General features: G+C 42.3%; 1 protein-coding gene across 3 annotated transcripts in view; it reads right to left on the bottom strand.

The window, feature by feature from the left end:
* Nucleotides 1-212: 212 nt before the first annotated feature.
* SKAP1 (src kinase associated phosphoprotein 1) overlaps nucleotides 213-14,934 on the bottom strand; it is a 282,261-nt gene continuing 267,539 nt past the window's right edge. For 2 of the 3 annotated variants that reach the window (XM_059907441.1, XM_059907444.1), the window contains 2 exons: nucleotides 2,396-2,504; nucleotides 213-577 (listed from right to left, as the gene is read on the bottom strand). In XM_059907441.1, the coding sequence (XP_059763424.1) occupies nucleotides 2,403-2,504 (102 nt within the window). In that variant the 3' untranslated portion in view covers nucleotides 213-577; nucleotides 2,396-2,402. Of the gene's footprint in view, nucleotides 578-2,395; nucleotides 2,505-9,688; nucleotides 9,731-14,934 lie in introns of those variants that run through there. The other variant, XM_059907442.1, reaches the window with a different exon arrangement.

Raw genomic sequence — 14,934 nt, 5'->3', positions numbered from 1 at the left:
TTGCTTTTGGCTTCGAGGCATGTGGGATCTTAGTTTCCTGACCAAGGGATTGAACCCACGTCCCTTGCATTGGGAGCGTGGAGTCTTAACCGATGGACCGCCAGGGAAGTCCTCCCTTCCCACTTTGTTTGGAGGTGATAAGAATGCCCAGAGCCAGCATTTTGATACCAGTACAAAAAGAAACACAACACCATCACACAGGGCAAGGAACCAAATCTGAGGTTTATTCGTGCTTTTCAAACCAGCCAAAGCAACCAGCAACTTCTTCCTCCAAAGGTTTCTCTCTCTCTCACCTTCTCTGTGACAAGCCTGTGGAAAAGGCAGAACTGGGTATGTGGAGATGTTTAGAGATGGGCTCAGCTATAAGGAGGCAGGTTTAGTAACAGGTCTGCTGAAGATGCCTCTTCTCACTTGTCTCATTGGTGGTTTACAGTTACTACACGGTGGGTGTCAGAGACTTGGGTCTCTTCTGTACAGGGGAGAGCCCATGATGTTGGTGGGCTGGCTGGGATAGGGAGCGGGAGCGCTTGATCATCAGTTTCTTCGTAAAGGCAGGATAGAGAGAAGGATATGTGTCCTAAAGGAGGAAAAATACATAAATTTGCTTTTATGATTCGAAATATAGAAGCTATAAAAGGGCACAGAGTAAAAAGTGTCTCCCTCCTACTCTGTGTCACAGTCATGCTGTTTCTCTGTCATTGGAGGCAACCAGTGTTATCATCTTTTTCCTTCCAGCGGTAACTCATACGTATATAAGCAATTGGAGACTCCCTCTTTCCACAAATGGAGCGAATTAGACCTACCCTTCACTGCTTTTTTTTTTTAAACTTACCAACATATCTCATAATGTATTCCATGTGTGCAGAGCACTTTTTTTTTTTTTTTTTTAACTGTGGCATAGTATTCAATTCCCTGAATTACTACAGTTACTTGGCGAGGTCTCTATTGAACATTTAGGTCATTTCCAATGGTTTGCTATTACAAACAACCTTGTGTGTATATCACTTTGCACGTGTGCAAGTGTAACTGTAGGATAAACTCCTAGATGTGGAATTGTTGGGTCAAAGAGAATGAGGAGATAAACAAGTTTGTCATGAAATAAATGACAGAGTGAAGTAGGGTGAATTTATTTAGATTTGACAAAAAAATTCCAAGCCTTTTGCATTCATGGCCTGGAAATGGAGTCCTCATTCGGAAAATCATAAGGTCAAACCTTGAGCGAGAGGCCCGAGCTGGTGCTTCATGATTGTACAGGGGCATCAGAGAGTAAGATCTCTCCTTATGTATTTTCCTAGATGAACCACTCAACTGCTGATGCACACTAGAGTGGGCCCTGATCTGAAAGATTCCAAGGCCAGTTTGTATCACTGTCACACATAACATCCTTCACCCCATCAATAAAGGCTGCTTCCATTTCAGGCCAGAAGATGGAGCTAGTGATATCATGCTAGCCTTGGTGTCCTCCATCACCATCCTAATTCTAATCCTATTGTTACCCCACCCAAAGCAAGCACTCACTCCCTGTTTTAAAGTATGATGTGGTTCTTGCTGATAAAATGCAATCCATATTCTTTGTTACCTAAAAGTTAATTTGATTATGTTCCATAGGAATCCTCATACTGGATTCCTAATCTTTGCCAATCATATTGCAATACATGGGCATTTGGGGGAAATGGTGCTCTGGATTTGAGAGCTGTGCGTAAAGAAACTGAGACCCATCCTTGTGGCACAAATTCCTAATTCTCCAATATTCATTCTCCCTTTTAAATTTATTAGTTCCACCCCCACCCACCCACCCCCGGCCCTATCCTGCCCCACTCCACTGTTAAGCTGGACACAGATTCTACCTAGAAGAAAGCTTTCTTTGCAGCTTGGTGTCTCTGTATGTCCAAGTTCTGGCCAATGGGATGTAAGCAGAAGTGGTGTGTGCAACATCTGTGAAATGTCCTTAAAAGGAGAGGGTGTGCCCTTCTCCTGTCATTTTATCTTTCCTGCTGGGTAGGATACAGACATGATAGCTTGAACTGGAGCATCCATCTTGGGCCATGAGGTAACCTTGGGAATGTTGACCACACACAGTAGGGCAAAAAGAGAAAATACCTGGGACCTAGATACCTTGGATTACTTACCTCCAGATTTTTACAGAAGAGAAAAATAAATTTCTGTGTTAATTAAATCACTGTTATTTTGAGTTTTCTGTCACATGTAGTTGAACCTAATCCTGACTGACACAGTCCCCCAATTTAGGAAAAACAATTACAGCCTTATCTTCTTTCAATGGTGAATTACCAGCATCACTTTTGGAAATGAAGAAAAGCTACTTCACTGGCAACTCTCATTCTTCACAAAGAAACGAAGGTATGGCCAACAAATTCATTGGCAATAGTTCTGATACCTGGGCTTCATCTTTCTTCCACTTCAAAGGCGGTGGTGAGATACTCCTTTGGAACAATCCCAATGAGGCTGTTCAGTTCTCCAACCCACCAGCCATACATGTTATATTCCTGAAAAATGACAAGAGGATGGTTTCAGTTGGAATTTAGCCATGCTTCTGTTAATCTTTGTTAATCTGTTAAATGATCACGTGGGAGATTCTGTTGGGTGGTTTCTTTGTAGACACTGTCAGTACAACTCATTAACACCCCTGATGGGATTACTAAATTTAAAAGTTATCTAGAAGGAAGAAAAACTGCTTTTCTTTTGCCATCTTTCTGTCTGCATTGTAAATTTAGCACATTTGGTGCCATTGCTGAACCTAAAGAGCATGTCTTTCACCAAGCAGAGTGGAACGGCTCCTTTGGGGAAAGTTGGGCACACCCTAAAATGCCAGAGCACTAAAGTATTCAGGGAGTCAGGTCATAGTTCAAATCAATAATATTTACCAAACACCTTCTATGTGTAAAGTGTTGAGTTCCCATGAGATGGATGATGAATCAGAACACTGCTTGCTCCCTGGGAGTTTACAGCATAGAGTAATGGGCTTCGGAGTCAGACAGACTGGGATCTCGTCCCCACTTGGTCATTTAGTAGCCATGTGATCGGAGGGTCTCCTGGCTTTAACTACCTCTTCTGTAAGAGTAGGGAGAATATCACCCCTCTGTTGTGGGGAATATAAGTGACGCCGCAGACATAAAAACAATTCAAAGTGCCTGATACATAGTAGGTACTCTAAACATTAGATTCCTCCCCTGGAAGAGGTCAGAGGTTGACAGGTCCATCAATAATGACAGGCAGAAGAGAAATGGGAGCATATTGTATATGTGTAACTGATACACTTTGTTATAAAGCAGAAACTAACACACCATTGTAAGGCAATTATACTTCAATAAAGATGTTTAAAAAAAAAAAATAATGACAGGCAGGACGTAAGAGCCACAGGGAGGGGCAAACAAGAAAGGGAAAGAGAGGGTTTAAAAGAAGGGTTTGAGAGTGGAGCTCACAGGGTTGAGAACGGAGCTCCTTGAATACAGAAGAGCTTCTCAAAAGCACAGCAGATGTTGAACATTATAGGACTATTCCTGAAAGCACTACAACATGTTTTCCTTCTTTTGAAGGAAGTGAAATTTAGGAATACATGGAAAATATATGTATTCCAGTTCAACTGGATTTGGGTACCATGGAGCCAACTGTCTGCCTTTTGCCCACCCAGCTGCTGAGTTCCAGGAAAAAAAAGAAAACTAGGTTGCTGACACACTAAAATTCTGGTTCAACTGGTTATCTTTTTGTTTCCTTTTGTTAGTGTATCTCCCCTCCTCTAACTCTGCCTCTCCCCTTCATCTCAGCAGCTGACCTCTTTTCCACCTTCAAAGAGAAAAGAGAAGCCATCAGATCTGTCAACCTTCAGCCACCCAAACAGGAACTTACCTAATGTGCACTTGTAACCCTTCTGCTTTCTTAGAGACCAGGTTCTGAGAAGTCTGACCTCTGCCTCTAATGTAAATGGCTCCTTACGTCAGCATTGAAGTGTGTCAAGTTTCTTTCGTCTTTGAAAATAATTATTTAGTCCCTAATGCATGTCTGCTTCCCATTTTGACTAGTCTATGCTGCCAATTAACAGTCAAATTTATTGAAAGAATTTATTTCACTTACTGCCCCAAGCTCTTGCTTTCTATCCACTCTTCGAGCCACTCTAATCAGGCTTCAGCCTCCGTCATTCCACTTAACGCTTCCTATAACCTCCTTATTGCTCAAATTCTATGAGCACTTTTCAATCCTTAATTTACTTGATCTCTCAGCATTGCTGGCACTATGGACCCTTCCTGAGGCATTTTCTTCTTTTAATTTCTATAATTATACTCTCCTGGTTTCCCTCCTACCTCCCTCTCTGGTTGCTTCTTTTCATTCTCCTCATCTTCCTCTATTCCTCCTTTTAATGTGGTTTTCCAGGGTTTCTGTCCTGGCCTTCTTCTGACTTGATGCACTTTCCTTGAGCAATCTTATACACCTCTGTGGTTTAGCCACCATGCCTGTGTAAATGACTCACAACCATAGCTCCAGCCCAGATCTAAGGGTTGGATCCCAGTACCCAAGTGCATGTCCATCAAGCTTCTCAAACTCACTGTGTCCTAAATTTAACCATCATCTTGCCTCTGTATCCATTCCCATTCACAAAGTATCTTGACCACCTGTGTTCTCTGTCTCAGTGAGTGGTACCACTATGCTTGAGTAACTCAGTTACTCAAGCCAGAAACCCAAGAGTCATTCCCAATTTCACCCTCCTCTTCCAATCAGTCCTTGAGTTCTGTCAATTTCTCTATCCAAAATATTACTGGAATCCATCCACTTCTCTCCATTCCCATTGGCAATAGCCTAGAGTCGTGTCACTGTCTCCTCTCCTGAGGACTACAGAAACAACCTCCAAATTGGTTTCTGTGTCTCCATTCTTGTTCTCCTCCAATCTGTTTTTCATTCTGCAGCCAGAATCTTTCTAAAAGGCACATTGATAATATCATGGCTCTGCTTGAAATCTTAGTGAGTTCCTACAGCCTACTGTCAACTTCTTAAAAAGGTGGGCAAAGCCCTGCATGACCTAGTTCCACTCACTGCCCAGCATTGTCATTTGTCCCCTAAATCTAGTGGACCCTTAGTAAAACAGAACTTGTCTTTGCTACTCCCATGGGCCTCAGGGTCTCTCACCATGGAGCCTCTCCTCTGCATGTTTAGCCTCTACTTCCCTCCTCCCTTCCACAGGGCTGACTCCTAAGCAGCCTTCAGATTTCAATTCCTGAGTCTCTCTGGCCTGTCCAGAAGCTTCTCCTCGCCACTCTCTAAGTGAGGGCCCCAGCTCTGTGGTCCACAGCGCTGTGCCCTGTGCTTCCCTGGAAATGAATCATCACGCTGCCTTGTATCTGCCGGCCTTTGTCTCACTGCCAATCACTGGGTGGAAAGTTCTGTGGGAGCTGGGACCTTGTTGGTTTTGTTTGCTCTTGTATTCCTAGCAGTCAGCATGGTGCCTGGCACAGAATGGGGCCCAAAAAACTTTGTTAAATGAGGTTATGAAGAAATGAAGGGAACAGTGGGGATTTGTACTCTCAGTTGAGCAGATTTAGTTACAACCAACTCCAAGATATTCCCTGGTGATTGAACTGGTTGTGGCAGGAAGAGAGCAATTGCCTTTGGAGACAGTTTCTCCAAATGGCTCCCTAAATACCATGAAGAGCATCTCAGATGCCATAAGAAGTGAGACTACTGAGCTTATCCTAAAAGGAACAGGGAATTACCTTTTAAAAATCTGTCATAAATAAATGAATGTGTCCACTCCCCTTCCCCACTGTCCCCACAGCACCTTCTCATTGCCCCCCTCCCCCAGGAGGGAGGCCAGCTTCCCCCTACAGTCTGCACTGCTGTATGGGAGATTACCCAGAATTCCTCAGCCTATGCCTGTCAGGACATTTTATTTTATTCTTTTATTATTATTATTTTTTGGCCACGCCACAAGGCTTGCAGGATCTTAGTTCCCTGACCAGGGATTGAACCCAGGGCTGGCAGTGGAAGTGCCAAGTCCTAACCACTGGACCGCTAGGGAATTCCCATGTCAGGACATTTTAAAGCTCCTCTTGGTACGAGTTACGTTACTGTCCATTTCCCAACACTGAAGTTAAGGCAGTTTCTGCCTTAAGCAAGTTTTCTGGTAGGGTTGCCTTGCATTAGTACGTCGCTGCAATGGCCATGTCGACAGGGCCTTGCTGGGTGGGGGAAACGCATACTCTATCTTAAAAACTCTAGCTTCAGCTCTTCTGCTACCTCATTGGCAGAGGGTGGGCACCACGTTGTCTGACAGTCTTTTGCTTAAAGTCCGCTTGCTTACACATGTGTGAGGTGTGGTCTTCTACTGCCACGTGCCGTCCTCTTCGTCACCTGAGGGGCTCAGCTAGGGCAGTCTCTCCCCAGGGACCGTTCAAGACTTCCGACTCTGACGCACGCTTGGCAGCATCCCCCTTTAGCCGTAAGGCCAGGAGCAGGGACGGAGCCTTGGGAAGGTGCTCTCTGCCAACTCGAAGAGGGTGCAGACGGGAAGCAGATGAGGCACAGCAGGACACCTGCAAAGGCCGGCTCCCAGTCAGTGCGCTCTTGCTCGAGGGGAGCACTGACCCTGCCGACCGCAGATGTGGCATTCTCACCACAGTGGTGGGAACCGGGGTGCGTGCAATCAACTCTCTGCCCTTCAAAACAAAAGAGCAAGCAGAAGTGCAAGGAGGATGGCACAGTCTCAGAGACCATATGCATCCTGCTGTGGTAGCCTAGGAGCTTAATCAAAGCACCTACAGGTCTCGGGATCTGACTGTCTTTTCCAGATTTCATCCCTTGGCTGGATATCTGAAAAAGGCTACAGGGCTGAGATGTTTAAAGCATGAATGGGAAATTTCTAGCCTTTTCTTCTCCTATCACTACCCCACCATGCATTGGTCCAGCCCAGTCTGAACACCACGAGGTATTTTAAAATAATTTCTACTTTGATGAATTGCTGGGGAGTCCACAATTGCTCATAATCAAAGGGAGAAAAATGCAAATGAGATCCGGCCGAGAACTATCACCACCAAACGTTTATTTCACTGCGCAGTGCCAAAAAGAATTAAAACAACATTAAACTCACAGCAATCATGTTTAAGCCCTCGTTTCCAAGTGCCAAATTGCACCACTCTGGATCATACAGATGTTCGTTAATTATGCTAATTTTTATTAAACTATTAAAATGGAGAGAGTACTGGCTCAGCCAGGCAGACCCCAGCTCTGAATGAACTCTGCTCTTGTCTAGAGGTGCTAATTTACTGCCTTTTTATTAAGTTGCAGATTCTTGGATTTTAGTTTTGGGATGGCAGAGAGAACTGAATTCCTGGTATCAACATTTTCAATAAAGTTGGACTTCTTTTTGCCCAGATGTTTGGAAGGACTGACTGGAAAAATGTCTAAGACAGTCCCAGGAGACCTGAAATCCTCAATGTGTAAGTGTTTCTACTTTCAAGGTGGGGATGCACACCTGCAAGTGACAATGTTAGGGAATCAGAATTATACAGGCTCCCCACTCCGTAACTCTCTATTCTATACACTGTGTGTGGTAGAGCTAAGATGTTAATTATACAGAATGGTTAAGTGAAGATGATTTGGATAAGAATATAAAAAGCTATTTAAAAAAAAACCAAACCCTTTACATCAGTGCTTGCTTCTTGCTACAAAATCTTTCAAGAAGACTTTCACTCAAAAATAGTATAATGTGTGGCTTGTTCTCGTCATAAATATTTCTGGGCTTGATCAAACATCTGTTTTCCTCAACATCAACCCTGCCCCACCTCCTTGAACCCCTCAGATGAAGGAGTCTTAAAAACGAAGGTTGGCTATTTGGACTCCGTTATCTGGTTGGAGAAGCTATTGGCCTGGATGAGCAGAGTATTGAGGGAATCTGAAATAGGCACAGCACTCACCATCAGCAACAATCAAAAGTGTTTATGGGGGCTTGCACACTGCCATAAAAGGATTTGTGCTGCTAATCTCCATCAACGAGGAAAAAAACCCCTACCAAACCTGCCATAAAAAGAACAGCAAATTCTATAAACAAAAAGCAGTATGGCCACCAACCACGGGCTCGCCGCACAGCTTGACTCTGCCTCCAGTGGTCTCCTACTGCTGTTTATGGCTTCAAGACTATCATGGCCCTTCTCAGTGCTCCTCCTGTCACAGGGCCCTGAGTCCCTGTGTGGCTGCAAATACCCTGTCAGTGGGTGTCAGGGGATATCAGGGGGAAAACCAGCAGGCGCCTATCATAAGCCTTAAAAGAGATTAAATACACTTACTCCATGATTGCTACATATTAATTTCTCTCCTCCCTGCTGGTTCCTATTTGTTTAAGCTCTTCCACGGCTCCCCTGGAGTAGCACAGACATGACCTGGAATGACCATCCAGTCTTGGGCTGAGAATTCAATTTCTAGGCTCAGTGAATCCTAGGCTTTTCCAACAAAAGGAAATCACCATCCTCTAGGGCACAGATTCGTATACTGGAGTCTCTGACCCATGGCCTCTCTGTGGATGGATGTGAAGGGATCTTTGAACTCCTTAAAACTGGTGTAAAATTTGTGTGCATGTGTACATGTGTTTTGTCCCTGGGGTGAGGCCCAGACCTCTCATCAGATTCTCAAAGGGTTTATGAACCCTCTACAGCTGACCAACCAGCACTTTAGGGGGAAAGTACAATGATCTTTATGGCCTGCATCTGCTCTTTGGCCCAGTGTGGCCATTTCACCCCTACCCCCACTTTTAAAAAACAGTGGAAGGAAATCAAGAATCCTGCCATTCTGGGTTTCCAAGGCTTCAGTCTTCCAGCTGCCAAGTCTAATCCTTCTTCAAAGGCTGACCAAGCTTGCTTATCCCTTCTAAGGCCATCTCTTTAACTGTGACTTAAAAGTTGTGGTGTCTTCTTATAGCTTCCATTCAAATCCACATGATGGCTTTTGGAGCAAGCTGCTTGACACTGCTGGTTCCCCTGAGAATGTTCCTAATGGAAATGTTCTCTTTTCACATTGAATTGGGCTTCGATAAGCCTCTGTGGAACAAGATTCACAGAAAATGTCTCATACTTTTATTCTTTTAACCATCAAAGTTCACTATTTCAGTGCTTGTAAACAAGAGACTACCTCTTCAAGGGAACAATCAATCAGCCCCTAACATGAAAGATCAATAAATGCTTCATATATGTATGGGAAAAGCCAATCAATCACAGAATTATTGGTTTATGATTGCTTATTTCTCTTATTAGTGCTTGTACATCATACATTATCGTTAGTAAAGATGGGAAATTTGAATTCCTAAGCAGAGTAGATTGTAATATTCCAAGGTCAGCCAAAAACATCATATTTTTACTCTGGGTTGGCCTACAATTTCTCTACTGAAATCCAGCTTTGGAAATTTAATGCTGTCTGAGGCTATCAAAAGTTATTAAGTAAATTGAGGGCTCTAACTCAGCACCCTTCCAATTGCTGAGAAAAACAATTGCTCACCACAGACAAACAGGTGCCCGTTTTTCAGGACAAATGGTTTTCGGAAGAGATTTTACCAAAGGAGAACGCAAGTGGTCAGTTGGGTTGACAGTGGATTAGTTCTGTTGGACCTGTGAAAGGATCAGAGCCCAATGCTTGGCTGAAACCTTGGGTAGCTTGGCGGCCTCTCCAGGCTGTTTCACACCAGGTTTTAAGTTCTTGGCAATCATTTTCTCTTTTTTCCATTATTCAGAGTTTTGGTCTATAAATCATAATAAAAATGTATCATTAAATTTGCCTCAGTTGAACTAGTTTTATTTATTGCCGCGTTTCAGGGAACCTGCTAACCTGGACATTGGTAAGACTGGAGCCGGGGCCAGGGATGGGGGGTTTTGAGTCTAAGAAAGGGGACATGGAAAGGCTGGTGGCCAGCGACAGCAGCTGCGGTGGGGGGGGGGGGCACATGGCAACAACTCCACAAAGCTCACCCCCGGCCAAGAGCTGAGTGTCCTGAGAAGAGGAATGTGTCAGCTAGATGTAGGGTCTGGGAGCCCTGAGTGCAGGGGACTATTCAGCCTCAAGTCTGAACTGATGTCGTGAACTGGGTGTGAGTGGATAATGACCAAGTCAAGGCTAGGGAGGGGTGCAGGACCCGCGCACAAACTGGACATTGTTGGTGATGGAAGTGTGGGCAAAATACAGAGTGTGCATGACAGAAAAATCATAAGCTGTGAAGGTAAGAGGGAAGGCGGAACAGGGCTATATGGAAAAGAGAAATGAGAAACACACAGCTTGAACTTTGACTAAAAAAGAGAGGAAGGATAAAGGGAAGGTAAACACTTTGCAGACAGGAGAAAGCAAGGTGCCAAGTGCAGAATTCAGCAACAATAGAGACAGCACCATTTCAGAGCTATTAGAATTGTGATACCATGTGAGACTGGCGTATTAATATGTATTCCATAAACTGTGCAGCTCGCAGCTCTGCACCACTCTATTTTGCTCTGACCGCAGTACCAGCCTCAGGCACCACAACACAATTTGGAAACAATGTGACGGAAATGTTTAATCTGCTCGGCCCATCTGTGCTGCGTATTTCTCCAGATCTCCCTGAGAGAGGCGCCTTGAATCTCCACATTGCCTTTAATATTCTCCTAAATCACCTCCCCACTGCACTTCAAGGGCCATTGCTACAATATCACAGGTTCATCTAAAGTGCAGTGGGGGTGGGGTGGGGGGGAGGCGCAGGCCAGGGTATTTTTTATTTTAAAATAATTTCCAGAGATCGTCTTTTTTGCTTCCTTTAAAAAAAGAAGAAAAGTTATTTTACTGTTGCTGTAAGGTTATTGAGGTTGTTCGGTGCAAAACAGGGTAGGATAGAGTGGAATCATTCTCCAAAGAATTATTTTTATTAATCTCGATTCCCTCAATTGGACATGGGAGGGGGTGAGCAGATGCTCCTTTTCTCTTATGTTTTTCTCTTATCCCTGCACCTTGCTATGGTGATGTGTTCATTTGGGGCTGGTGCCTGTCTGCTTTACACTCTGCATCAGGTATCACTTTGACCCTGTCCCGCTCCAAACAAAGCCATCTTGTTCAGGACAGGTATACATTTAGTCCCTGGTCACCATGCCCTCATCAGAAAGGAACACTGTCTATATTATTAATTTTTAGCTTAAAATCTTATATTTTCTCTCTATAAGTACAGATGTTGAGCATCAGATTTCCACTGCCTTTCCTCCACTTGATTTTGTCAGATTCAGTGATTCGGGGCTAGAATGTAAGAAGCTGGGGTAGGTTTCAGAGAAAGAGGGGATGACAGACCTTAGACAAATGGAAGAGAGTTGCACATCACCAAGAAAATTAGGATTCCTTTTGCTATGTGAATTAAAGAAATGAATAATTTAATCTGTGAGATTGTTCCGGCGAGGGAAAGGCAACGTCCCAGTTGCGAAGCCTACAGCCTGTCGGTGTGTTACATCATCTGCACACATAGGCGTTTCCATGACAACCGCTTATAGCTTCATTTCCTGGATCCCTCTAGGGGGTGTCACAGCCAGATCCACCTGCTTTTCACCCTACCCTCGGTGGGGTCATGGTAAGGTCGCCAGAATAAATGAACGCGGGTACTAATGATCTGTTTACTGCTGTTTATGCTCTGTGTGTGTCAGGGGCACGCACATTTAGAGAGCTCATTATGGTTGCAATTAGAATGCACCATCGCTAGATATTTAACTCCTTTTTCTTTTAAATTAGCATTTTAATAACATTCTTTGAGCAGAGAAACAAAATGACCATTTTTCACGGACAAACTTCTAGCTGTAGGTGCAACTTTAATGGCAAAGTTGTGAAGGGAAAAGAAGGGAGAAAAAAAGGCCATTTTTACTACTTTCACCCTCCTTCTTACCAAAAGGATATTTTTATTTGCTTTCTAACACACTCGATTTCCTAAATTTGTTTTGAATCCAATTATATTGGGTGGTTTAAAGTACCTCACTCTCGTTGGATAGAAATTAGCAGCTATTGAAATTAACTTTCTATGTGACCTGTAAAAGGGGAGAAAATAATTACAAGTGTGTGTAAGAGACCCTTCTCCAAAAGACCCTTGCTGTAGGATCGGACTGTGATCTGATGCTACCATTATCAAATATCTTTATATAGTAATTGCAAGGGCTATTTTCTTTAAAAAGGTGGTTGCAATTACTGTTTTTGTTTTGTAATTCTTAGGATTATCTTACAGAGGATAAATGATGACAAAAACTTGTCATTATAAACAGGATAAATAAGAAGCAGAAATAATGAAAATAATAACACAGCATCATTTGCCGTTTAAAGAGATGAGATCTTGGGGCATCAAAAAGTAAGACAGAACAGGAAAAATACAAGGTAGAGACCCACTGGGTCAGAATGTTCCAATAGGCACTGATTGCTTTTTAGGAATCAGCGAACACCTTTGCTAGGTGTTTATAGATCCTCTGTTTGTAGAAAGTACAGTGAAAAATAACAATTTGAATGTTTCGATTATCTTTCCCAGTCTGTTCCATTTTCATTATTTATTTCCTATAAATCGGGACCTTGCTGAACATAATTCTGCAGACAAGGAGGTTGATGGGACAGCCAATGTGAACGAGGAGATAGATGGTGGTTGCGTATAAGATAGATGCTATGTGTTTATGAAAAGGAGCAGTATGTCTGCATGTGAACATCCACAAAGTAGAGCAAGCAAGCGTGTAAACTACAATGGGTATTTATAGGTGGAAAAAAAGGTGCAAGGAAGATTGTATGGGAACAAGCACACTGAGCCTGAAAAGGGTTTGCTTTTTTCCTACCCTCCATGTCCAAGTTCCGCTAAGATGTCCCCTGCTTGCTGTGGTTCCTGTGAAACCTCACAAGCCTTTCCATGACAACAGATGGGGGATTTCACAGCCAGAAGACACAGGAGGTCAATAGTTGAAAAGCAAGAGTTAGAAAGAGAGATCTTTATCGACATCAAAACAATCCCCCCGAAAGATAGAAGAAGGAAAAATTTAAAGACGTAGCAGGAAAGAAAAAGAGCCTTTATAAAAATGCAGGTTAAAATGTTTAGGCTTTTGTATCAGCCTAGTTGCACCTTAGACTCTGCCATTTCATAAATAAAATGCGGATAGCGTAGACTATAATCTGGTGATAGCTACCCCAGGACATATCTAGATGCACTTCTGTTATTTTAATTAAATACTGCATTATGGTTTGTGACAACTACATAGCTACAGCGTAAATGAATTTGGAATTAAAGTGTTACTTAGGCATCCAGTAATTTTTGTTTCATTCCTCAGTTTTACAAAGCAAATAGCTATAAAATCAAGATGTTTGTTCATTTACAGATGGAGCAGGATTTTTGTCGCTGTTCTTTTTCTCCTTAATCCTCCTGCACAAAAAGAAGACAGAGCTCAGAGTCTGGCTCCCAACACTCTTAGCTTATGAGACACATCACAAAGAAAAACACATCCTCTTGACTATAATGTGAAACGCTGAATATTAATTGCTGGTATTTCGCTTATCTTTCTAGCTGAGTTCTGTCTTTTAACAATTATTCTGATGGGCTGCAGTCTTGCACTGCCAGGAGATTTTTCTCCTTTGCTTAATATTTAGAAACACATTTTATGTTATTTTATTTTAAAAAAGTCTTAAAGTTGATAATCCTCCTTGGAAGTTTTTAGTATCTGGAACTCTTGCCAAATACAGAATATTAGTGGGAACAGGGAAACTCCTTGCAAAGCTCTTTGCTGAAAAGATGATGCACTCTCTGAATCTAAAAGAAGAAATATTTTTCATTCTAGGAATATTAATATTTCCTTAATGAAACTTGAGAGGGTATTACAATTTGATATAATCAATTGGTCAGTTTAAATGTCACTTCACTAGCAAATTATGAGAAAGAATATTCTCGTCTTACAGGCACAGACTTTCACTCAAAATTTATACGTTAAAGTAAAAGGATTTTTGTTCAAATCTGAGGATTTAATTGTATCTTGAATGTGTCATATGTCAAGATTAAAGTTTTTAAATAGTAAGTTTTCTGAAATCATTGTCTATTATTTCTAGTGTGAGAATCAATATAATCTTCTTATTAGTCTTAAATACCACAAGTGTGGCAATGTCTGCTAATTCCAGCTTTTCTGTGTTCTAACCAATTATCCCAAGCCCCCTGTAACTAATCCTATAAGCATAGAACTTACTGCTCTGTATATCTGTAATGAGGTTATAATTTGCTTCAGTATTTTGCTAGTTTGGTTGGAGAGCTGGATCCATACACTACCAAGAAACACTAGCAGACAGAGGTTTGGGGAGGCTGAGTTCCTTTTGAGAAAATAATTACACAGAAACAAAGCTTTTGTGACCCCTTTTAAATAGAGCATCTCACCGAAATGTCATCCAGCCTCTTTGGCAGATTAGTGAGGAGTTTATTACTAAATCTCTGTCTAATAAACGTGCAGTTGACTCTGGAGGAGCTGCTTGTTATAATACTGGCAGTGGGAAATGGAGGGAATGTCACAGTTAAAGACACAAATTTTCCCCATAATATATTCGAATGGAAACCTCTGAGTCCAATACTACATGGGCATATCTAATAAATTTACAATATTTCAGTCTCAACAGCCTTCACTGGTTAGTTTTAAAGATTTATGTGGTAAAAAATTACTCAGTGATGAATATGGTTTATTCTGTGCAGTATTGGAGGTATAAGGAATTAAACTACCGTCTTTAACAGTGAATTTATTATTACCTCTGTCAAAAGACGAAGCCTTTAAGAGCATTTGTTATAAATTCACCGCAAAATAAATGGCTGGAATTTTTTTACACTGGAGTTTGTAAAGCATTGGGTGATTGTGAGCATTAACCTAACCCTGCCATGGCTTATATGGTTCTAGGTAAACATTTCTGTCTGGGTCTCACAGCTAATTATCTGATCTGGGACTTTCCACCTGA

The sequence above is a fragment of the Balaenoptera ricei genome, chromosome 20 (genome assembly GCF_028023285.1).
Source record: "Balaenoptera ricei isolate mBalRic1 chromosome 20, mBalRic1.hap2, whole genome shotgun sequence".
In the NCBI taxonomy this organism is placed as follows: domain Eukaryota; kingdom Metazoa; phylum Chordata; class Mammalia; order Artiodactyla; family Balaenopteridae; genus Balaenoptera; species Balaenoptera ricei.
The sequence above is the reverse complement of the archived record's forward strand: the minus strand, read 5'-3'. Positions and strand labels throughout refer to the sequence as shown.